The sequence below is a fragment of the Macrosteles quadrilineatus genome, unplaced genomic scaffold (genome assembly GCF_028750875.1).
Source record: "Macrosteles quadrilineatus isolate MER2022 unplaced genomic scaffold, UCM_ALF_1.0 Scaffold_4__1_contigs__length_99947679, whole genome shotgun sequence".
NCBI lineage: Eukaryota > Metazoa > Arthropoda > Insecta > Hemiptera > Cicadellidae > Macrosteles > Macrosteles quadrilineatus.
This window is the reverse complement of record NW_026542597.1, coordinates 53,447,755-53,474,762: the sequence shown is the minus strand read 5'-3', so window position 1 is coordinate 53,474,762 and position 27,008 is coordinate 53,447,755. Positions and strand designations below refer to the sequence as shown.

The following is a 27,008-nucleotide window of genomic DNA, read 5'->3' as shown; positions in this document are numbered from 1 at the left end:
TGAATTTCCCACCGAGTTCAATATGATTTGTAATGAAATACTGACAAAAGTGTTCTCCTTGTTTCAGGTCATGTGACATTGTTGGCGAGGACGTCAGAGAACAAGACGCTGACCCTCTTCAGCGAGGCGTATTCTCGGATGTTCACACTCGCACATCCTCCCATCTCCGCGCTCTACGGCAGCCTCCTGTCGTACCTGAACCGCAGCGACCCCGGTTTGGGCCCCGGGCTACCATCCAGCATCCCCTCAGGGGACTCCACCGCGCTGCAGGAGCTGGTGCTCGACTTCTTCGCCCAGCTGTTCCCACTGGTGTACCACCAAGCGGTGAACCTGCACGCCACCGACTTCACGGAAGAGTACAAAGTTTGTCTGCGGAAAGCTTTTCCGGATATACTCCCCTTCAGCGACTACCCGCGGGAAATAGCCGTGGACATCGCGAAAACCTTCGAGGAAACCAAAGTGCTCCTTGAAGCGTTACTTTTGGGAGCGGACATCCTGAACACCACTGATCAGCTGATGTCCTCGTCCAACTCCTCCGGGCTGGATAACTGCTATGAAGCCCTGATGAGGTTGTACTACTGTCCGCGATGTCAGGGTCTACCGTCGACCATCAAACCTTGCAACGGCTACTGCCTGAATGTGATGCGAGGCTGTTTGACCCAGCAGCGAGCCCATGAGCTGGACCTTCCTTGGAACAACTTCCTGAGCGAGACGGAACGTCTGGTGAGACAGACCAGGGAACACAACGGGGTGGAGGCCGTGCTGAGGACGCTGACCACGAGGATATCTGACGCCATCATGTACGCCTCCATCAAGGGGCCTTACATCGAGAAAAAGGTAAGATTATAAACATTACTATGTTTAAATAAACTTAAGATAATCATTTATTGTATATTTGGTAACGATTACACTTACATGTATTTTAATTTGTCTGTTGCGTAAAAAAACGTGGCGTCTTGACTTGTTGCACATCGTCAGTGGTGTAGTAGTGCGGAAACGGCATTCCCACTCTGCTTTTCCAAAACTCCTATTGGTGTATTAAATAATTGGCGACCCGTGTTTTTCTCTTCTGTTAACGGCAAGGGAATGAAATGGAGGCATCGTATTATTACTTGTAGTAATGCAAGTGTAACGGCAAATTTGAATGTCTCGTTTGCACTCAAATTACTGGAATGTTTTACTGGGTTAGGATTAGTCAACTTAATGTAGGTTCAAATCCAAAATAATGCTTTGCAATAATATCAAAGAAGAATGCGGTATCTTCTCATTGTAGTTACCAAAATAAAGTGTCCATAAACACATTTTGATTTGTATTATAAATATTCTAAGATTAACTAATTTAAATTTAAATTTTTAAATTGAGTTGTATCGTCCTTAATGTAATTAAAGGGGTTTTAAATCCTTTTTTGCAAATTAAAATCTTCCAAGAGTAATTGGTATAGTGCCAACTCTATTTTTCTTGAAATGCAATTCTCACTCAAACTTCGCAATAGTATGCATAAATTTCAAACTTCAATACTTATGCAGCTTTATTCATGCATCAAATAACAATTTTCAATTTTAAAAACATCACATTGAGTTGCTAGAGGGTATAAAATGCACGATGAAAATAGTTTTGAAGTGTTGGCTTAAACTGTTTGCTTGGAGTTGGAACTCGCAACTCGTCTGCAACTCCGTTAGTTCGTTTATGTTTAACGAGTTAATTCTCTGTAAAGTGGGATGTTATTTTATCTCAGTATTTAGTTTCATGGCATATTAAAAGCGAGTTTTTTAAATACTGTTTCTTGAATGTTGTTTCAATGAATCACTTCAAGTGGAATTTAACTCAGACTGAAAGTACCTTCTGTGTAAAGTACTGTCATTTAATCTCATCAGTGTTAAATTTTATGGAATATTCTAAACGTTCATTTCTTAACTATTGGTTGGATTATCCACTTAGGGTGATGTTTTTATCAGATCCAACCAGTAAGGTGTCTTAAGATACCAGTAAGTGGCAAGTTATGTCGTAGTTCAACCGCGAATGTGATTCTCTCCTCCAACAGTTCCCATTGTAAGTAAAGTTACCAATGCACATTGCACATACCACTCTAGTGGCTTTACACTCAGGTAAAGCAGTTTAGGATCTTTCCTGCAAATCTGTACCCAGCTCGAGTACACTACCCGACATTGGCACGGTGGACTGCCCGCGTCGCAAATCATCCAGCCGCTTAATTAAGCTGAAAACACTTACGGAGCTTATTTCCAACAATAAAACAAGTGTTCGGTGTATTTATTGGCGGAATGAATCTGTTTTAATTACCGCGTGTTGTGGGCGGACGCGGTTATAGGCTGGATGCTCGCCCACCGCCGTCCACTGCGTGCTGAGAGTTCGGTTGGCGATGGACTATTCGACTATCCACTGTTAGTTGTGGGTTTGATTGGCAGTTTTATTTGTACTGTATTTTGTTTGTTTCAAAGCTTTTACTAAATTTTTACTATTACTAAGTTTTTGTATTACCGCCAGATATCGTTGTAATTTTTATTCCTATAAATTGTGTGATTATCTTAAACCTTCGAGTACAATTTGGGTTTGGTCAGTAAATTCCCACAATCGCCTGGACTTTTGTTAGTAAACAGAACAGGTAGTTCGAATCAGTTACCCAGTTTCGTCAACATAATTTGATCCAGACCCCTTCGGATTCGATTACTAGCTCAATAATTGGATTTAAACATCAACCGAAATCACAGTAATTTGATTGGCCCGGTTTGACCTAATTGGGCGTTACATCTTGCAATTATGGGGTCTGGACGGATTTATATTGGATGTTGAAATATTAGCGACCAAAAGTCGCTATTTCTAACCGAGCCTCGCGGCTGTGCCAAGGCGTCAGCTGCGGGCAGTCGATGGCTTCGTGTTAAAATTAGCAGATATGATTAGTTTCCGTGAATAATGCGACGACTTAGTCTCTACCAAACTTTGTGTCATCGACACTTATAGTGGTTTAGTTTAACTATTTGCAAGAAGAGCATTCCACTAAAAGATAGCGCTCCAACAACTCTTTTTTGTCTTGTAGCTATAATATTAAAAATTTTCAATCTAACCTAAACGATAATGTATCGTATGATAACCATGTACTTACATTGAATAGAAATCATTCGAGTATTAAAGCATGGAGTTAGTAATATCCTCATTTGTAATACTATTTAATGTTGGTGTAAAAAAAAAAAAAAAAAAAAAAAAAAAAACAGAATGTCATCGTAGCTTTTCAGATTGAAGTTGAATACAAAAACCCCGTTTAAAAATCTTTAATATTAAGCTTAAATTGTTAATGTATGTGCCACATTGTTAGGGCAGTAAGTGAGCTATAGTCTGTACCTCAAAGATACAGGGAACACTGCAATAGAAGCTCGTAATGTTCGATCAGGTGAACTAAGTTCTTGGTTTTAACGAAATCCCGCGTGTATAAATGATTTATTTCGAATGTCTAAAACGTGATCTCAGTTTAGTAGATGTAGGTCAATCTCGTCAAATTCATGCCTGCCTGCATTACATAGGACATCACAACAGTGCTGATGGGAAGTTAGGTAGATAAATCAGTTACGTCGGTTAATTCACATATCGCGTCAACACCAATGAATACATAATACAGTTACGAGTAAATATTTTTAGCTAAAATATTCGATTATACAGTATTTTTGCTCGATAGTGCCTCCTCGATTAATTTACTAACCTCAAAACAACCTGTTACAAGGTTTTAATAAATTTAAATTGCTGACCAAAATCGCTAATTTATATGATAAATTTGTAGTTATGAAGTGATCTGATGACAATTCATACTGAGATAATCACAAATATGATTAGGCAATATTGAAATAGTTCTGTAGCCGGGGGCTGTTCAAGTTAGTTATTCATCATAGTCATCCTCGGCTTACAAAGTTATCCGTGCCAAAGTTACAGATGCTAATTACCCTTTTCGCTTGCTATTGAGTGTGTAAACAGGGAAAACTGGCACTTTAGTGAGGTTTACATCTATATAATTAATACGCTACACGAAAGTTTGTCGGTTGAACTCCTCCGCCATTTTTTAACCGATTTTATCCATTGACGTCTCATTGGAAAGAGCGTGTCGCGTAGATTTGCAAACTGACCTTACATTTTTGAAAATGTCCCTTGGGCCCTGCCCCAGTGGCTTTGAAAGTGCCCATGTTATCCTTATGGAGAACATAATTGTTTACATTTTGATCAGCTGTATAATTTTATTGCTGTTATTTACTTTTCAATTCAATGAAACACATTGAGTACATTTATTTACTATTTGAGTTTGTGTAAACATAACCCCCAAGACGGATCGTGTTAGTATGGTTGTATCTTAAATGTGTGTATTTATCGTTGTTTTGTATCGCTATGATGGATTGTGTTAGCATGATTGTAACTTAAATTTGTGCATTTATCGTTGTTTTGTGTAGCTATAATTTGTTTATTAATTGTTGTTTATTTCTTTTAAATGTCTCCGACGCAACGACAACGAAACATAGACAGGAGGCGTAATCGTGATAACGACCGCAGCTACAGAACAGTGGCGCGTAATAGGCTTAACTCATCACAGTCTGAACCTGAACCTGGACAACTTTAACTATTTGGTAACAAATGCGCCCTTACACTACCCCAAAACGACTTTTCGTTCTCAATTGGCCCTCTATTAATGACCTGTGTTGCCTGTACAGCGAGGCATTTAGAGAAGGAGAGAACCGTCCGGAATGCTTTAGGTTTATCAATAACGAAGATAACCAGGGTCTGAGTTACACAACGGTAATATTTGAGTTGACTCTTTTAAACTCATTGTAAATATGACTGTTATTAATTCTGAAATAACTCCTTTAATACTTTGTAATTGCTCGAATTCGAGCAACATGTACACTAGTGTAATTTTAAACAGTGAGTGAAGACTGGATTTCCACACTAACTTACATAAGGTTACTAGTAAATTCTTGATAAGTAAATAAAGTAGTGTCTTCTGGATTTTCCACACCTTTATTTTATCAATCTAATGAAAAATCATATCCAAATAGTTCCACAATTATCTTCAAAACTCAAAACCTCTGCAAAAACCTTAGAAAGTAGAGTTGTTTATGTTGGCAAGCTTCTCTCTGTATAAAATAGCCTAAAAGCACCAGTATCTTCGCACTTTATCAAATCTCAGTATACACCTTGGAAAGCGTTGGCTGTGGAAGGGATGCATGACAACAAGTTATTGAATAAAATGGCAAAACAGCTGCATACATACAACTCAAGCCTTATAAGTTATGTCGATGAGCTATTGAACAAAATACCCAGTTGTTGCACAAATATCTTCTAACCTCTTCAAACCTCCACATAAACCCAAGTAAGCGATGTTTATGTTGGCAAGCTTCTGAATAAAATACCCAAATAGTTGGACAAGTGTCAACACAATCTATCCACACCGTAAACACTGCTGTTGCTGAGATGTGACAGTGCATACATTGTACCTCCTCCCTCCTCATCTCCTACCAACCCCCTTCATCACCCCCCAGCATCCCTCGGTCCTGGACCCGGATACAATTAGTGGCACGGGTCACACCACCTGCCCTCAACAGCTGATCCTTGGTTTTTGCTCCTTCTTCCTGGCTTTGCTTCTTGTAGCCAAATGTTTCTACAGTTGGCTATAGAAATTAATAAAAACTTAATTTTTGGTCAAATGTTTGTTTTGGCAAAACGATACCGGTACGAAATTTCTTAAGATACAATTCTCTGTCCTTCAAGCGTAGATGGTAGTTTATTTGCTCGTGTTCTTCCTGCTTTTACCTCATGTAGCCAAATGTACATGTAAACACAACGATTCTTCCCCCCATAAATTAGTGCTTGGTCATTTTGTCTCGTGACTAGTTAAAAATTTAATAAATAAAATTGAAAAACTGCAACCTGGTACTTCATTGATAAATTACTCGAAGATCGATCACCTGCTGACAACCTTGTATTGTAGCTCTCGGTTGATTCATCACTGTTTTTGCAACTTCCCAGTTTGTCAGAAGAAATTGAGGTTATGAAATATGGCCAAGAATGTCCTGTAGCTGAAATATATTAAAGTAACATAAAGTTAAATAGATGCGAATTTATAGGAAAAATAATCAGTTAAACAAAACGTAATAAATATTTGAGCTAAAAACGACAGTACGGGTTTCAGAATCGTAAATACTGATTGAAAGTTTTAATGTCTGTCCCATATGACCAATAGAACAGATCCCTATTGGCTAGGGCCGCCATTAATTACGCCAACTGACCCTAGCCATTTAGTTGGGTATTCCTGAATTGCGCCAACTACTCCAGGGAGTCCCCGATACGTTCCTTAAAAAGCCAAGAAGCGGCCTTTATGTCAGTATAATTGAGTACGTTAGGATAGGTTAGATTAGGTTAGTATATGTTAGGTTATATTAGAAAGACATGTAAACAAGAACATTACTTCTGCCGGCAACTCACAACAAAATGGTGCTTGGTGCAACTAAGGAACATTTCTTGGGGACCCTTTTAGGGCTTGGTGCAATTAAGGAACTCTTTGGCGCAATTATTGCACGACCATTGGCTAGATCCCGAGTGGACAAGTATTATTAACTCAGTAACATATTGTCACCTGTATCATCGTGCAGAGTAGACTTGATGGATTGTGCGCGTACAGCTTCTCCCCAATGCCTACGTTGACATTTAGATGGATCTGCAACTCTGGCAATCTCTGCTGTCAAAACTTTGCACCCAAACTTTGTAATCGCATCCCCAAGTGATACACGCAGTATATTATCTCCACACATGAATAAGCAACTATTCATAACTAATTTGCAACACTTGCTCAGTGAGCAGGACTTGGATTCGACTTAACAACTAGTTTATCATTCAATTCTCATTATGATTTCAACTTGATCTAATTATAAATTTTTCATGTAAGTTTTAAAGTGAATATAAAGAATGCTATAAGGTAATGTACACTCTTGAACATTCTATCTTATCTATGTTTTCATATTTTAGGCAAATATTAGTCACCTTGTAATAAGTAGGGCTTGTTTACGCTACCTACTTTTTTGTTTGGTTAAATTTCATCAGTGTGTTAGTATCAGGTGCTCTTCAGTGCTTTTCAGCACTAAGAGTTAATTAAGTTTCTTACGTCAAGTTTTGTATAAGTTTGAGTTAATTAAACCCTGTAATAGTTTGGAAGTATTAAAGGTCTACGATAATTTCAGAAAAACTTAGTTTGAGCGAGAAAAGTACTAGTTAATACTAGTACTAGCTGCTCGTAGAATTGTGCACATATAAAATTACGAAAAATATAGAAAGTTACATTAATTAGTTTTATACTTATGTAAAACTACAATAATAACTGTTTTACCATGATTCATACAAAATAATATTTTCTTCTTTCTGCAATTAATAAATTTATAACTTTGTATGTTTTGGTAGATAAAAATAAATTCTGGATGATATATAATATATCCCACATTGGAGGAAACATACCAGAAAGTAATTCAATGTTACAACCCGATACGCCGGCCACTGGTTTGATATACTGCACAAGTTTAAAGGTGGGACAATACCATTGGACGGGAGTTGGAAATAGATTTGGTAACCATTACATTTTAGTTCTTGGTAGTTGTGAGCGCTACGTGTTTTTACTGTGGATAATTAATAAAAATTTTAAGCTTTTAATAATTATTAAAACCTCTGTATTTCTCCAAAATTACCTTAAATTTATCAAGATTCTGTAATGTGTTAAATGATTGTACCATATCACTATAATATCACTGTCTCTTTTATATTTTGTGGGACAAAATATCTGTCGTGGTATTTTAAATCAATCACCGCTTTTGCTGTAGGCTTATACTGAATAAGTTAGCATCTATTCTATGAAGACTTGATTTGCTTAAATAAAAAGAACTGTACATGTATCTTTGAACTTCAGTGGCTGTTCTTTGTACGAAATAAAAACAGGACTATTATTAACTAATTACTACCAGATAGAAAATTTGGACGCTATTATTTATGGATTTTATAAGATGGGAATAAACTTATTTTAAAATGAAATTTTAAACCAAACTAATGCTCTTAATCCTGGATTGTATTCACATTCTATAATTCATATTGCATTGAACCTTGAAAGTGTTTTACAATAAATGTTTTATGTTTCCTATCAATTTAGATAATTTTTTCCTTCTTTAAATAGCAAAACGAGAACATGAATATCGAACTTGCAATATTAATAATTTAACTCGTATAGCAACAATCAAACATGAAGACTTCCACTTATTCAATTCACAATAAGCTTTAATCATATTGAACTAATTGTATTTTAGTTGTGCACAAATCTGATTTTATTAATAGAACCATTGAACTGAAGAGGACAGAGGCGATATTAAATGCAGCATTTGACGTATCGAGTTTACGAGTATCAAATAAACGTAGTTTCTCTCTGAAAGCCTCGTTTAGTTAATTACTCTAAACCACACACGTTACAGTATCGCGTCGAATACTCTCTAAATTACATAAGCTGCTTCCTAAACGCGTTTTATACTATTTGAAATTATTAACAAACTGTATCTAACAAATCATTTTGCATATTGTTTCATTTACTATGTTATTTCAAATTAAATAATCATGAGATGTTTACGAAACAATTATCCTTATACAATCATTTTGAATTATTATTGTAATACTTGATTCAAATAGTTTTCCATTTGCAATATTTTAAATGATTTTATCGAAATCTAACTTTAGTTGTATGACACAGATTTTAATTAAGTTGACAAATATATAACAGTTCAATTTGCAAAGTGTTGTCTGTTTGTTTTATTTAACTAAATTTTTTCACGTTTATGTTATAGAATATAGGTGTTTGAGACAAACATGTGAACAATGTTTTGTGGTACATTTTGGTTTGCCTAGAAACCTTATTTAGTTTAACCCTAATTTAACCGCAAACATATTTCTTCCTTCAAACTCACGTAGAATTTCTCTCCAACCGTCACCATTCTTTGAAAATGTTATTTTTCATTCATCATGTTTTATTTACCTTAAGTTGTTGGGCGTAAAAAAACATTGAATAAAGGAATCTCCTTTTATTGTTTACACTACAGTACTAATTTTTAAGCAGCATTGACTCTTGTATGCACTCTAATACCAGACATATCTATATTTACTTTTTCAAATACACCCACAATTCCCCCACAATTGACCACCATCGAATTAACGTCAATTCAACCTGACTAGCCCGGTACTCGGGTTTCGCCCTCATCTGTGTTGGTTGGTTGTAAGATTTATGTGCACAGGACTTGGCTTCTCCTGCAGGACATCACCCGCATTTCCTAATTACACTCAGGATCATAAACCAGGCCACAGGACACAGGATGCGGGCTCACCTGTTCCCTCTTTTGCGATACAGGATCCTGTGGGAAACGTGTTCCTAAAACTGCTCACGTTATGAGTGTTTACCACAGGTTTTTTCCACAACGGGAGTCCCGGGAACGGTTACTTGGAATCGTAGACGTTACAAAACGAAATATAAAGAAGTATAGTAATTTTACGGTATTTTTATATAGGTGATAGGTCTAATATTTCGACCTAAAATCGATTCAAGCTCATTATACTATAATGATTAATGATATAAACAGAATGAAATTTTTCGTGTTTTACCAATTATATATACAAGGAAGTCAATCAATACTGGCCTATAAACAATGTTATTTTCTACACGAGAATCTATATTTTCCATATTTTTATCTATATTTTATTCACGATTCTCCCGGTAAAAGTCGCGGTAATTAGTCCCTAGACCGTCTATAGATGGTTTACACCATCTTAATTCATATATTGCATGGTTTCTACGTACAATAATGCTACTCGTAAAATTGTAACCAATCATCGATATAATTGGTATAGTTTATTTACTCAACCGTATATTTTAGTATAATGTAGCTTTACTAGTAAAGAGATTCGTGAACGTAATGAATGACATTTAATGTATATAAATTGAACCGCAAGTAGCCAACGAATGGTTCTATAGTCCTGCTATATTACTTAAAATATAGCCTAATATTTTAGGATAGTGTATTTGTTAAGAGTTTATTCAGTAGTTTATAAGTATTGTGCGTATGAATTATGTGTATGCCAGAAATAAACCTAATTTAACTTTACAATTTTAGAATACAAATAGGTTTGTGTTTACAAACCAAAAGTAGGTCATGTGTCAGTAGTTTACAAAAGCAGGATTATAAAAGTTTTCAAATAAAAGTTGAGCAAGATATTGGATTTATACTACAGTATATTATAAGTTGAAAGTCATATCTTGGGAAGCTCAGAATGAAATTGTGGAGCGAGTGCAGTAACTCAATTCTGGGAAACAGAAGACAAATCCAGTGAAATATGATCAGCTTGTGGTATTCTTGACGGAAACATTAATATTATACAAATTCAAATGTTTTAAATATTACGTATATTTAATCTTAAATACTTATAAGTTTATTCGAGGAAAGTATTTTTTTAACACTGTAACTAAAAATAGTAACAAAATCGGTATCAATACCGCAATATTGTTAAAAAGTTAAACTTCCTCATTGGAATATTTGCAGAGTAATTTAATCAATTACTAATTAACAATAATTATTGAGTAACATTCATTCCATCCAGGGATCAAGGAATGTTGGTACTAGTTTTAGTTATCATCGCTGAAAGTTAAGTGTTTGAGTTAGGGTGGTTTCGTGTAAAAACTTCCCCCACAATGTTAATAAATTTCTCACCGATGAGATCAGAAAGTAAAACAAAAATTAGTCTGGGATTTTCTGGGAAACACAAATTACTATTTCTACCTTTTGAAATCCCCGGGAAGGTAAAGCTAAGTGGAGATTTAAAGTGTAATGTAAGGGAAAAGTCCCGCTAAGGGAGCTTGTGTCAGATATTACTCAAAGGGTTAGACCCAGGTGCGGCTTAAGGTAGCTTAGCCCGGTTGCAACCCCAAAATTATCATGCAGCCCGGCTTGACCTGATGTTTCAACTAAGATAACTTCCCACGGAGTGGTGAAATGAACACTAATTCTAGTTAAACTTTGTACATGAAAATCGTTTATTCTTTTGCTGAGAGATTTGTTGTTGATTACCTATTATAGGACTGTGATGAGCTGTACTACTGAGACTATTTTGTAATTTAGTAGGCTACTAGGTATATTTTAATTTATTACAGCAATATATTTTTTGATAATTTAATGTTGTGTCACGAAATATTTTCAATCAACGTCTCTGTTGCGCAAAGCTATCCACTTGTATAAATCACTTGTGATTAGTTGGCTAATTGAAACTGAATTGTAGTAAAGGCGTAAAGACAATAGAGCCATTGCCGCAGACGGTCCCAATATGGGCACACCGCCTACACAGTGCATAGGCACCTGCCTACATACGGTCATACAGGCATTGGACATCGCTGTACTGCAAAGCTGGTTGCTCTTACCAAATTGTATTTCAATTTAACCATATTGTAAAAATCATAAGAAAATATTTTTCTATATTAAAACTACTTTTTCAAAAAAAAAACGACAGTTTTGAAAGTGTTGTCAGAGATAAACCCACGTGGTATTCTTTGGTTAAAAGTGGTGTATTTATAAATACACTTAATATATATTTAATGGATAAATAAATTATCGTTGTTAAGTTATTTCGAGATATTTTTTTGTACTATATGTGATAGTCTTAAAACAGTATATTAGTGTTTTAAGAGGTGTTATTAAAGATTTTACTGGGTAAAGAATCGAAAACACGTTCACTGTAATGAAAGTCAAAAAAACCATCCTGGAAGGAGTTAGAGTAAATTAATGTATTGTTCAAAATTATGTTATTTTCAAAGAATCTCCATATTATGAAGGGGCCGACATTATTCTAGGCCACTACAGTGCAGTAATAGAGTGCATAACAAATAATTAAACTGCTTTACGAAAACCATTTAATTTCCCATAAGCCTACGTACTAATTTTCAAAACAGTATATTAGTGTTTTAATTGGTGTGATTACGAATTTTTCTAAGTAAGGAACCGAAAACACGTTCACTCTAATGAGAGTAAGAAAATACCATCCTGGATGGAATTACAGTAAATTAATGTATTGTTCAAAATTTTGTTATTTTGAAGAAAATTTCCTTCTTATGAAGGGGCCAAGGTCATTATTTTCTGTATAATATAGGCCAGTACAGCGCAGTCACAGAGTACATAACCATTGATTGTACTACTGTCCGAAAAAGAATTTCCCACAAGCGTACCAACTAACAATATTTACTTGAAAAGTCTAATAAATATATTTTTAAAAGGCTATAAAGCTAAAAACTGTTGATTGCCCGCATTTTATACACGAGAGCTATAAATGCAGCACATTTATATGCGCTCACTGCTGCACTGCTCATCTCAATGACAAACTGTCAGGTCCAGGTTTATAAAGGATTGCTAACTGTCCGGCAGTGGCTGAATATTATATGAGCCAGGAATGTTAATCAAACTGCAATGTGTCCACACTGCAGGTGGCATTTGCATATTTTAACATTACAGATTAATTTAACATATAGATTTAAGGATTGATGATTTCTTTAGTTATTTACGTTACCGGCATAGTATATAATTAGGTACTGTATACAGTGTAATGGTAATGTTTCCGTTGCTTAAATGAGTCAGGCAAAGTATGACATAAAGCCTGCTATATACTTTGCCTAATCATTTTACAGAATACCCGTTGGGATTACATGTAAAATATACATTACGCTATTGTTAATCTGTTTAAGACTTATGTTCCCTTGTTTGGCATAAACTATTCTAATACAAACTAACAACAAATACTTTGCTTGTAACATATACAATTTCGGGAATGACCTTTGTAAAATTAATAACATACACTCGACAGTTATGTTTTAAATTAAATTTATTTTGGGTGGATATTGAACGTGTATATATCCACTATTTTTTGTAGACTTTTTTTATTTTCTAAGCCATTTTAATTGTTAACGTTTTTATAAGAGAACGTTTGAACACCCAGGCTTGACCATGTAAGATCGACCTTATGTTAGATGGCATCATTTCATAGCTCAAAGATGTGCGTACAACATGAACAAAATCATGACTTTTATTTATTTCAAACTCGAGATGTGTATCAATAAGACAAACCTGAATGGAATACCCATACAAAATCCGCTTTCAAGCTACATAATTTATAAATAAAAAACTTTTTTAAAACAAAACGTTTTTAAACGCACTAAAAAGTAGAAAAGAATTTATAAATGTGTGGAGAGTATAAATACTTGTAGGATTTAAAACGAAAAACGTGGGGTGCATGCAATATATAATTTACAATTACCTTTACTTATTGAACTAATGTATTACTATCAATTGCATGCACCCCACGTTTTTCGTTTTAAATCATACAAGTATTTATACTCTCCACACATTTATAAATTATTGTCTACTTTTTAATGCGTTTAGAAACGTTTTGTTTTAAAAAAAGTTTTTTATTTATAAATTATTTTCTACTTTTTAGTTTTTTAATGTGTGAGGATGTTAAATATATTTCAAGCATCTATATCAGATTAAGACAGAGGCATGTGGGAAATCTAAGGTTTATTTGAGTTTCTTTTTATATAATTATGTATTAGATTAAATGTATAGCCTACCTACTAACTATAAATATATATATAATTTATTGTTTACAGTACTTTATAGAATAATAAATAAATAACAAATGCCATTATTAACAAACACCTTTATATCTGCAATCAGATTGTTTATCTATATTTTGAAATGTTTGTATAAAGAATCTCTTGGGAAACCAGTACCAACAACTTCTTTGAACTGTCAAATTTAAGTACAGCTGACTAAATTAATTGATATATTTATTTACATTCTTTCAAAAAGTAAACATGGAAAATTTGGAAGCCCATGGGGCGTAGCCCAAGGGAAATATGAAAATTAAATGACATAATATTGCATTGTCATTCATTTGTGAGCTATGTTTCAAATTTCAAGTCTCTAGCTCATCGGGAACTTCGTTTTAAATTGATATCAAAATTTGTAGGAAAGCGAGCTAATAAAAACAAGCCCATGGGGCGTAGCCCAAGGGAAATATGAAAATTAAATGATATAATATTGCATTGTCTTCCATTTGTGAGCTATGTTTCAAATTTCAAGTCTCTAGCTCAACGGGAAGTATCAAAATTTGCAAGAAAGCGAGTTAATGAAAACAAGCCCATGGGGCGTAGCCCAAGGAAAATATGAAAATTAAATTATATAATATTGTATTGTCTTCCATTTGTGGGATATGTCTCAAGTTTAAAGTCTCTAGCTCATCGGGAAGTTTGTATAAAATTGATTGCAAAATTTGTACCGGACAAGAAAGCGAGCTAATAAAAACGTTTTAAAAAAGACAGAGAGTGAAGCGATCTTCACAGTTGAGTTTGTAAGCCTCCTCCCTCACTCCCTTCACCCCCTCATAGCCTCATTGAACGTTGTATGAACCCTTGACAATCGCAAGGATTGACGACCCATGCGTGTACACTGAACAGCAGTGGGTCGCTTGAAGCTTCCTCCAAACCCCAAACCAAACCCCACTCCGCTCACCCCTGTGTGATCGATATTTGTACACACACCTGGCAACTGCCAACCTACCCTAACCCAGAGTCCTCGTAACCCACAACGCGTATACTTAGGTCTTATGACTCATATACACACAAGTGACGCGTATTTAACTATTTTATACATCGCATTCAAACGTAACTGTTAACCCCGGTTGCCTCCTTCACGACTTGCTGGTCCACAATTTATTTGTTATTTTTTTTATTATTTGATAGTTGATACCAAGATAATCATCATGCAATATAGAGTAATATAGAGTGAATACTTTAAATACTGTTAATTCTAAAGTGTGTTTCGCTCAATAAGGTTTAGAGTTTTTCTATGGAATCACAATTATTTTGTTGTTTTATAATATCCTCCACACCTATAATATATAGGTCATTTGTTTATCAGGCTAAATTTAAGTTATCAGGTTACTTGTACTAAACTAGGCTTTTGGTTAAAATCCGTTATTCAAATTTGGCGTAAATATAAACTAAAATCTTTACTTCTGCTTTGAGTATTCTTCATTAAAATACTTTTACCTGAAAGTTCACCAACTACTTTGGATAGCTCGACAAATACTTCAACCAACAAATATTAAAATAAATCGACCTAGTGTGAATTTAAAAATATCAAATATTTATTCGATACGGATTATTAATAAATATTAAAATCTTAATGACCTCCTTAGTATGGTGATTTTTAAACTGAACCAACTACTATTGTCATGGAATCGGTGCCTTCTTCAAGCTGTACATGGATTTGGGTCTATTGTCGTCTTCATTTGATGAAGGCCGTCCCTTAAAAAGACCACCACTTGTCTATTAATAGTTTTATTTTGCGTAACAGTCGCTAAGTCTTCCATCCTCTTACATAAGGTTTAACACTTTAAGATGTTCTGGTAAACAAAATAAAATTTGGCCAACTTCTAACGGTGGTCTATAATAAATACTAAAGCCACATTGCATTGCAACTATCATACAATTTTAGATTGTGTTACCCACTACGTAAAATAAACACTCTATTTCTGCCGGGCATAACATTATAGCTAATCCTATTTATAAAAGCTTGAAGTCAACAAGAGTAAGTTATAATCCTTTTATGCTATTGCCAACAACATTGAGAGAGAGATTGATGTAAACTCTATACAGCAGGAATGAGAGATAAATATATTGGACACCTACATATTTACTCAGCTATTCATCCTTTACTGCTGTTGCCATGGAGACGGCTTGTTCAGAGCTCGGAGAGTTGTATGCGTGTGTATAAACGTTAAACTGTGCGCCAACGGTATGTTTCAGATTTATTTTATTTCCCCCTTTATTTCTGTTTTCACGCGGAGTTCCCAGCATGTTTATATCGTATGTTTTATGTTTAGAGCGTCGAATGTATGCTTTGTGTGATGTATGCTGAACCTTTTAGATTAAGTCTTAAAATTGAATCGGGTTAGTTCCAAGTGTAGTAATCAGGTTAAAGTAATGTTGTTTGTGAGTAGAGTTTGTGTTGTTTTTATCTGTGAAAAATTGCGTGAATTGCTATCTTAAATTAAATCTAAATCACAAACAACAAATATTATTCAAACTTGTTCAGTATACAGTTAATTAATCCGCTGTAAAACAAGCAATACTGCCAAAAGCAGCGCTATACGTGTTTGTTTTGGTATCGTATGAACCTCGTTTATTATGTCACTGCTTCTATTGTTAGAAGTAAACAGTTTCACGTGTGTAACATATATTACAGAATTAGGTTACGAGGGTAATTGGTTCGTAATATACCTTTAGGATAGAATGTATAGCTTGTTTTATAATCAACCGTTGTGTATGAAAACAACATACATAATAACGTGGTTGAGATCGCATTGCATATGCAGATAACCAAATATATGATTTATACCAAATGACAATTAGAAGGCCAAAAAAAAGAGATGGTTGACGGATTGCAATTTTTTACTATCGCGCGAAAATTTGATCAGCACCAAATTACTCCTGATGATTATTATGTTAATAATTAGCAGCGGTCATTGACTCGAGAGGGGAGAACCAATCGCAAGTGGGACGACGACTTGAATGGGAGCCAACGCATTGTCTAGGACATGATTGCCGACTGCCAAGCAGTGTTGTTGTCGTGTGATGGTTGATTATGGTTATCCGAACATCGTTAGATTCTACCACAAGATATAGATCGTCATGTCGAGATGTGTCAGTAGACAAATTGTTTAAACATGTGTCAGTAGACATTGACTTTAATCTTGAGTTGTGGAGGATTGTTGAGATCTATCCTATCATCACTATTTTTCAAAATAAAATGACAAATTTTAGAAAAATAATTTATAACTTTTTCCGAATTTGATCACCTCCTCAGTTGGAAAGGGCTTGAACGTTTTTGAAACCCGATACAAAATCAAAGAGTCACGTCTCAACTAAGGGGTTTTCCGTTTGAATTACTAATCACAGAATAACTTGTCAAACATTTGTCTTCATTTCACAGGAAAACTAATAGGAAACCTTATGGTTGAAACTGTTTTCGCCGTCTTAGAAACAATGATCCACAGGTGTGAGGAGTATGTCAGTTGTCAACCTGATCTGTATGCCGCCACGTCGCCCTCACGGCTTAAACGCGGATTTGAAACTAAACTTCTTGCATAAACAAGGATAGCTGGGGATTATGGGTAATCCTTGGTATAACTGTAGGCCTACTTACGTCGGCTTGTAAATGACAAAACCTTCCAGTAGCTCCCTAAGGTACTTGTTAAGAAGAGAGTTTTCCTTATATATTCCATACTTAAGTTTAAGGTTTCTAAACCTTGTGTCATGTATAACAATCTAATGGCATTTTATGATAATTTTATTCTTAAATTATTCTTTAGCTTCTAAATATTATCACTTGTCCAATAACGGTTTATTTATACAACAATTTATTTCAGAAACTAGCAAAAATATCTTCCTTATACTGATGAAGTTTGATTCGTAGTATGCAATATTTTTTTCATTTTTAATCCATTCTAATGTCCTTGTTCTATCAATAAGGGTCTTTTGAGACGATAGAAATTTTAAAACAATCCAGGATATCAATTGTACAGAGTATAATTGAAATACATTTTAATATACTGGGTGGCCCATAAGTCAGTTGACAAATTTGCATTTAATGAAATGATACACAACAAAATGGAATACATGTCTATTATTAATTCATAACTCAAAAACAACATTTACTGCATTATAAGTTTATTTAATTTATGTCCAATCTTACTTCAAAAGGTGTTAAAAGTGGTGTCCACGCTCTTCTATGCATGCTTTGCATCTCTTCAACACCGTTTTACAAATTAAGCCAGAAATGTTCCTTGATTGTAGGTTTTCGAATTCCAATTCGATTCGCTCCTTTAAATGTTCAACATCACGAATCTTGACTGAGTAAACTTCATTTTTGAGAATTCCCCATACTGAAAAGTCCATTGGTTTCCACCATATGGCCATGTTTCCACCATGTTTGCAAAACAAATACACGCTGTTCTGTTGTTAACTTTCTATTCATTATTTATCGAATAACAATGAACACACTATCATGAATAACTATCAAACATAACCTCAAACTAAACAACAACAATTACTAAACACAACTCCCAACAGCTGTGGTATTACAGCTGTGTATGGTACCAACTGCTAAAATTAAAAAAAAATTCAAGCGTCAACTGACTTATGGGCCACCCAGTATGAAGTTTTATCGACATAAAACCTGAATTAGAATGGACCGACGAAAATCGTTATCATGAGGAAATTGTAACTTTCCAGAACAATAATAGACCTGAACTTTACACAAGAAACTATCCAAGACCAAAAGCAAATAGTTTGCCCACTTAGTTTCTTTCTTCTTTGGTAACTGAAGAAGACTTCAAGCCAGTTGTTTAGTTGTTGATTGTCTTATACTTGGTTGAAGTGTATTATACGTAAATTTCGACACAGTAAAGTCATAATTCACTTAAAATCTGAAGGTGGTTAGATTCTTAGTAGAATCAGTTCTGGATCCAGATAATATTTTAATAGGTTTACCTAAAACAAGATAAAAGTGAGGATTTGAACCTTTCCAGCAAAATTTAGAAAATGTGAATGTCATTGAAAACATAACGTCATGTGTTACGTTACATCAGTAATGGATACTCTCAGACGTTTAAAATTTGTAATATCGTTAATTTTTGGGAAAGTGTAAAACATTCCACTTACGTATTGCACCTACAACACCGTACTCTCTGATATATTTCAAGGAATACTTGCAAAAACACTTTATTCTTGACTGTATGTTTGTAGGTGATACGACTCGTCTGCCTTGGAGTGTGATGTGTCGCTTTGTCACGGAAGTCAAACAACATTCAGCACAAGTTGTGAGTCGTGATGCAACAATGCCAAATGCCGCTTGCATGCGCAATGCATAGCCTTCAACGCAAACGTGATCTTGAGACAAGTTCGGCTCCCTCAGTACTAGGAATGGAAACGATCCGATAAAACTGTGTTTTCGTACATGGTAGTTGGATTTTGGTATTAGGATTGGATAGCAATCCTATGTGCTTTCAACTATGAATATCGTTAACGCTATCTTCACGCGAAACGATGGTAAGCTTTTGAACTTTTCTAACTAAACTTTTATGTAAGCTATATCAATCTATTATATTACGACGAAAAAAACTACTGAATCTACAGGAACTTATGTTTTACACAATTTCCGCCTCACAGTTAATTGAATTTATTAACATTTTAAGTAAATTTAAGAACCGCATTGTTCATTTGACCTTATCCTGTTGCAAAGCACGGTTTAGCAACAAGCCATAAATCTGTCAAGGTAAACGATCAAAGGACGGTTTAACCACTGCATATAATAGCATTTTAGAGGACACTAGTTATCAGGAATATAGTCTGCCTCGGCAGTTTTCCAGCTTAAACACCCTTTTGTTTTCTGGGTTAAGTCGTATTTTCTGAAAAGTATAATGACGACGTTTCGAAGACCTTGCAGACCAATATACAGAATAATATAAAATACAATTCACAGCATTTATTCCTTACTTTTCTCTAAATACTGGGAACTGTGATGTTTCGGAACATTGTATGGTTCAGCTCACAAAACCTATTTCTTTGCAGCTGTTGTTTGAAGGTAGGTTCCAATGTGTCTCTTTCGCGCCCTTCAAAATACTGGTTGCCCTCTGAGCCGATGATCTCATTGTAACCTCGGTCATGTCGGTACACGTTGAGTCAGGTCGAGACACGTTGAGACAGGTAGGAACACGCCACGGACTCCGGAGGTGTGAATGGTGCGAGAAGAATGTGGCCGCACGGCGCCATCCCAGATCCTCCTACCAGACAAGTTAATTCCGACACCGGAATTCGTTTCGGCCGATTTATTAAAGGGCCGTAAACAGCTCACAAACCGGCGGCGATACCGTAGATTTATCACCCAGTTATCCAATTTCGGCGGCGTACCACAGGTGATAGTTTTCGGCCCGATGCTATTCATTAGTTTGTTTTATGTGTCGCGATAGTTGTGGGACCTTTGTTCCGCTGATTATAAGATTTTTTAAGGACATGGTCTATTGAGTTGTATTTTATGCTATAGCTACCTGGGAGACTTCATGAGAAACAACACTGAGCAACCTGATGATAAAAAAATGCCACTCACTTGGTCAACGATGTTCATGGTTTGTTTGCTGAATGCGAGTGTAGCTTGTCTATATATGTACTTAATTTTGGTGTTATATCCTCCGGACTACCAATAAATAATACAACTGTGTATGTAAATGATATATGGCAATCCTAAAAATTACTTACAGCAACTAGTTTCGGCACCGAGTTGACGTTATATACAGGGTGTACAAGAACGTACTATTGTTGTCTTCCTTTTCTGAAACCCGTCAATATAAAAATGCCACAGCATACCTGCAGACCTGCAACCTTTTATCCGTGATGCAAATCTTACATGTTACTTGAGAACAAAAATCGACGTAAAAATACTATCTTCCTAAATTAAAATACATTTACAATTAATATTATCTTCAACGTAAAAAATATCTGAGTTTACTAAGTTTAAATGTTTAACTGAATTAACTGGTTTCAGGATGAATGTGATTATGCCTTCGTAATCGGATGACAAGTTTTTTATGGTTTGGAAGATGTTTGCTTTGCAAAATGTTGTAAGCACTAAAACATTTTAATCTGTTTTGGCGCTAAGATACTTCAGGGTAATTTTGCATCAGTTTTTGAGTTTCACCAACACAGCGAGATCACAGATTGAGCTGTTGGACGCCGCTAATGCTTTATCGAAAAACATTCACGCGGCTTTCCCTGCCAAAACGGTGAATGCATTTAGTGAACCGCTCATGTTCCTTATTTGAATAAAAATAACTACAGCTTTGGAGTCCAACTTAACTAAAGCAGAAATTTAATGTATAATATCCAAGATTTTCAATAATTTGCAAACAATTTTTGAACAGTGTAGTAAACATAGCCTTACCTTATGTTTTGACTCACGTCAAGCATACTATGTAGGGCCCACTACACTCTTAACAAATAAATACTGCCATTTATTCCAAACCAAATTGATTAGATTTGAATATTATCAACTACAAAATTGGTTATAAATATATTTTTTAGCTGTGTGACTGTTACACTAGAACTAGAGCTGATATTTATGGTTAGATGTAGGACAAACAGGAGTTTACAGCTTGGCTTATACGTTATGAGGTTGTAAAGGACTAATTGATTCGTAAAATAACCATTAACTTACCGATCTCGGGAATTGATAGTTTTCTGTTTTGGAAGGTTTTTGGGTTAGTTACAAATCTCCACTATTTACCTCGTTGATTATTTTTAGCCTCATTGACGTTTACGGGTCCAATTCCCTGTACTGTACATCCACAAAACGTTGCTATAAATTCAAATAAAAATGCCACTGGCGTAGAAAACAAAAATAAAATAAATAACTAATTTCTGAAAATTCTGAAAGCAAATATATGTCTTTGACATTTTGCAGAAGCGCCGACAAAGTGGCCTGTAGGTCGTCGGGCGTCGCTTGCACCGTATAAACACGGCCAGGTAATAGGGGCGGTTTTTTATAAAGGTTCCGATGAATTGACGTTGCCGATACAGAAACAGCCTTCGACCCATTAAAACAATAAATCAATATTGGGTAGACAGGGACCAGGGGAGCGATGTGTGATCGTGGGAATGTTAGGTGAAAGTCTGTTGGATCAGGTACTGCCCGCTGCGTTAAACAATAGCGACTAAGTGCTACCTTAGCATCTAATCAGGGATCTGAATAAAGACTTGTTGGTGCTTGGATGTTATTTTACTGAACCATCTAAAAACTAATGAGTGTTCGCAGGATCGAACCCTTGACCTTCCGTTTATTAGGCGAACCTGTACAACTAAGTTACCCAAGTTTTATGATTATATACTAATATGAACTTAAAGTTCCAATTAGCACAGTGGGCTTCCAACTTTGAGACTTTTTACCTACTGTTGTGTTGAGATGCACTCTAGCTATTTTGCATTGTTTTTCGTCTATTTCAACGAAAATACACAAAAAAGTATAGAACCATTGAAGCCGAAGCCTCTGTAAAGAATCAGCATCATTACCATCAATGTAACACATATTAAATTGAAATCTAGTTGGATGCAATCAATGTCAAATCTTAACCATACAGTTACTTGTTCCTAAAAGACAAACGGATAAGTTGGCTCAGATTAGCTTGTAAAATTGTTTTAGCACGCAAGTGAGTTTATTAACTTTATTCACATTTTACTAAACTGCTACGAGATTCTCTTCCTTATTCCTCAAATGTGTCATCTGACCGTCAGAACTATTGTATTGGTATTCTTTCATTGATTACCACAACCTCTTGTACAATGGACACCCGAACACTCGTCCGTGCACACACAGTAGCGCTGATCTCCAGAGATGGCTATACTGTATATCACTTATGATTGAGCCGTGACAAGTGTGAGAGCCACGGCCGTGTGGCTCAGCTGTCGTACACCTATGAGGCACTTCCGGTCCACGGCGACGAGTATAAATCACGTCCGGTGTAGGTTCTGTGACGACATTCTTGTAAGACAACATGTCCACTGAAACAGCTGTGCTTTCAACTTCTCTTTTAAAGGTTATTTTAAGGCAATTTTTCCCATTTTTACATCCTAGGACGCTCCTAGGCTCGGAACAGTTTACATCAAGCTAGGCTGGAGAGTCGCAGTATCACGAAATAGCTAAAAAGAAAAGCTATAGGTGATCGACGGGCTTTGAACCCGGTACGCGCGGGCCGAAGCCCAGCGCTCTGCCACTAGATCAACTCGCTCCCCTTATACTATTCTTCTCAGATCAATTGATAGAACACTTGTAAAAGTAACTTACCAAACTACAAAAGGCATTTTAAGTAGGCTACTTACACAAATATTGCGAAAAACTGTAATTTTCTGATTCATCACATACAAAATAAGGGTAGATATCTTCTATGATGCAACAAAATCAATACATGTAAAGTCCTGTAACCACTATTACCTCGAACGCCTACTCATCTTTTCAAGAGCTGAGTGATAGCAATGATAAGACACCTCACTTCCGGTGGAGGGTTCATTACTTCCGGCGGTAATCGCTTGGACAAATATTGACGCTTCGAGCCAAACACTTATAAATCATGCTTAGACAAGTTTGCACCAAAATATTTCATCACAGCTTTGTAGATCAGATCAACGGTCAGACTGATTGAATATGTGTGAAATTGTCCAACGCTAGTATGTATTATACGATTGTCCACCTCTTTTTAGGAATTAATTAGTTAAATTAACTAATTAATTTTTCAATTAGCAATTCAATGCAAAATTTTGTGGTTGACACCTGTAAAGAGTCGGGATTGATAAGCATTTATTGGACTAATTTTGTAATTATTTAAACCAGATCAATTGTTTTATCTGCATTGTTTACACAAGCTGTTTGCATTCAAATGCATTTTTAATTTCAACTACTATGGGCTTAATGTATTAAGTGCTCAGTAGTATTATATGTGCATAATGAGATATTGTAATTAGCTTATTCAGTAAGTTTGTGTAGTACGATCGTGTTTTCTCGAAGATTTTCTTATCTTACTTATCTTCAAAACATTTTGAAAATATGCAAAACTATTTCAAATATTCCAAAGATTTCTGGCTTGGGAGCTACAAAGTGGGAGCTAGCTGGCTTGGGTAAGTTTTGATATGATAAAGCTAAGAAAAAGTCGTAAGTAGACTCAGCCTTCTCTGATCTAATTGTTGACTCAAAACAATATTTATTTTACTCTAAGAATTATTCTATATGGGTTTAATGTTTAACATCTCTGTACAGATAAAATATTCCTGTTACACTACAGTCACGGTTGCAGGAGTTTTAGCTCCGTTTGTGTCCCTCGTCTGACGAAGCAGCTTCAATAATTAATACAAATGGTCGGCCGCTTCCTTCCTGACCCTAGTCGCATTTCCTTATAATTGCCCTTAGGTTCTGGTTACGGGTATTCAGGTATCCGGGACACCCTTGATTTGTAATACCAAGTTTCCTTTGTGTTACGTCAACATGCAATAGGCATAATTTGTAATTTCCTCAAGAAAAATAGTTATGGTAGTTGTAAGATTAAGATTATTTTAAGTTGCTCCTAAAGTTTATCAAACATGAATTTTCGATCAAAATAAACTTGTAATAGCAAGAGTACCAAATAATTTTCCTTAACAGTAGCTATGATATTAAATATTTATTCAGTATATTTCACACATTTGATGCGCCAAATGTTCATTTCATTTAATAGTGAAACGGATTAGATTAGAACCATTGACTATAAAATAATGTGGTAGATATCCCAATGTTATGGACCAATTTACGCATATTGTTAATTCAACTTAACGTGCGGCACTGTCAAATTTTCGATATTCTCTTTTTGTTTTTGGTACTTTAAAAATTTTTTTCACTAAAAAAATTTTACTATGGTTTTGGTCTCTTGGCTTGTTTAAAAATAAGTATATACAATAGATATTTAACAGCACATTCTTTAGTGCCCCATTCCAACCACATTCATCTTAATTATAAAACTGACAACGACTTTAACGTGGGAAAGGGATATCTACTTCTCTCCATAGATATTCAAAGATAGAGCAAACACCAAATAAACGTTAAAATCATCACTAGATTTCAACCCGGCATATTTTAGAGAGTTCACTATTTTCGTTCGCGGGTATCCATAATTGTCATGGACTGCAAATGTGTAAACGAAGCTCTTTATCCAAGACAATTTGGAGGTTCAAAACAGCTTGTTGGGTCTCACAAGCCTCCTCCTCGTTTGAAAAATAAAACCTTGAATGAGTCAACAAATTTGTCCGAACGCCCGACAACAAATATGGCCCATAAATGTAGCGAAATGAAGAGACCTTTTAGACCCGAGGTAGTATATCAGCTTTACTGCCTGAGTCAGCTTCCCCTTCAGAGGTCGGCGACATAGCTGTGACACGGACACAAAGGGAGGTATGAATGACCGGGGGCTCTTCTCGGGTACAAACGGACCCGCCAAAACACAAGTTTGGTTTCCACTGATGGTTCGTAGAAAGATTAAATCTAGGTGAAACCTTTGAGAAAAAACATACTTGTGTTCGCGCCTCAGGAAGCCCTCATCTGGACATACCAAAAATAAAATTCGTCCGGGATAACGAAAGTACGGAGTAAATGACATGTAGCCCAACACTGTACGAAGAAAGGCAGGATTCTAGAGGTTGTTGAGTATAATAACAACTTTTTTGCATAAAAAGTGCATGAGCTGTATTCTGATAAGCTTCAAAGTGTAATATTATAATGAGGCTGTAACTGGTGGAAAGCGATTGAATCAAAATGTTATTCTCATCTGTAACATATTCTTCGAATACTTTCGAATCAAGTCTTTGGGAGATGGCCGCGATTGGTGAGAATACTTCTTGAAGTTTCAGTTGTTGCAGAAATGCATCTTCAGGGCAACCTACTACTAATCAAATATTGAATTGTAGTCCAACATGAACATTCAACTGTGTAGGGCTACTTTGACCTTGTAAGCTTACCATATGTGTCCTAGCGCAAATGATCGCAGTTTGAGCGTTACACTCTCGATTATTCAAGACACCGGCGAGGGCGAAGGCGAGGTGTTCTGTGTTATCTGGCGGGAGATAACCGGTGTGATTCACCACAAGGCGGTGGGCCAGGGGGGGGGCAAGGGGGGACAGACAAGTCTACCTTGGTGCGCATGCGCCCCTCCCCACACTGTCAACCTGCGCCGTGCGCTGCGCATTGTTGGCATTCCTGACCACAAAAAAGCGTTCGTTTTTTGTGGCCGGCCGCAAAGAGGTTGATTTTATTATTGTTTCCAACACTTTTGGAATCCAATCCATTCGGCGTTGTTTGGGGCGTGGTCGTCATTTCTGTTTGATCGATGTTGATCACTTTTTGTTCAGATTTTTGATCGGAGAAGCTAAAGAATCCAAAGACCCGTCTGCGATCCCATTGTGCGATTGTCTTGTATGTTAACAACTCGTGTTTCTCGGTAGTGTGTGTGCGTCGACTACATGCTGCAGTAATGCGCGGGGAACTTGCAGTTTTGGCGGGTCGTTTGCTTGGAATCATCGTGGTTATCTTAATTTTAATGACAACCATTTCACAAATTAAGGAATTTCACTGCGTTTCTGACACAAATAAGATTAAGAATTCTGTAAGACCAACGAACTTTATCGGCAATTTCTTGTCAATTCCATACATAAGAAGGTGCTAGTGGCTTAATTGTGATACCTAAAATAACTAGAAGAACCAAAACTCATGTGTTTAATATTGTTTTATAACATTAACATTTCCCAAGAGTTGTGGCGCTGCTAAACCTGCAGTGGAGATGCCAACCGGCGATTTATGTTTGCCGAGTTCTCTAGCGACCGTAATGTGAGTAACTCGTCCTCGGTCGCACTCCATTATCATTATTTAGTCTTCACACAAGACATATTGTCCTTTACAAACATCAGCATTATCTGCCAATGTGTTAAGTGTAAAATGAATGCACAAACTTAAATGATAATTTTATTATGTGTCCTTGATTTAATATCCAAATATCATTTATTTGGATACTATGCTAAACTACTTAGCTAGGGAGATTAATCAGATGCTGTGTGATAGTGTTTCGTGTTTTACCTGAATATCGTAAGGCGCATAGCAACTGTTTTACACATTACTTTAGGCTAGGTCTAGAAGGTTTGGGGCATGCATCGATAAAAGCCATTAAATCACAAATTTTGTGATTGGCAGGTCTTAAACCCGGGACCTTGGACACCTCACCTCTCCTTGATATGCTTTAGTAACGTCGGGTTTATCGTGGAGTAGAAAGTAGTTTTAAA

At 35.9% G+C, this 27,008-nt stretch overlaps 1 protein-coding gene across 1 annotated transcript in view; it reads left to right on the top strand.

Moving 5' to 3' along the window:
• The window catches only part of LOC128991743 (division abnormally delayed protein), a 164,025-nt gene that overhangs the window by 108,711 nt on the left and 28,306 nt on the right, over positions 1-27,008 (top strand). The window contains exon 3 of the mRNA XM_054414900.1: positions 68-837. Coding sequence (XP_054270875.1) covers positions 68-837 — 770 coding nt within the window. The remainder of the gene's footprint in view (positions 1-67; positions 838-27,008) is intronic.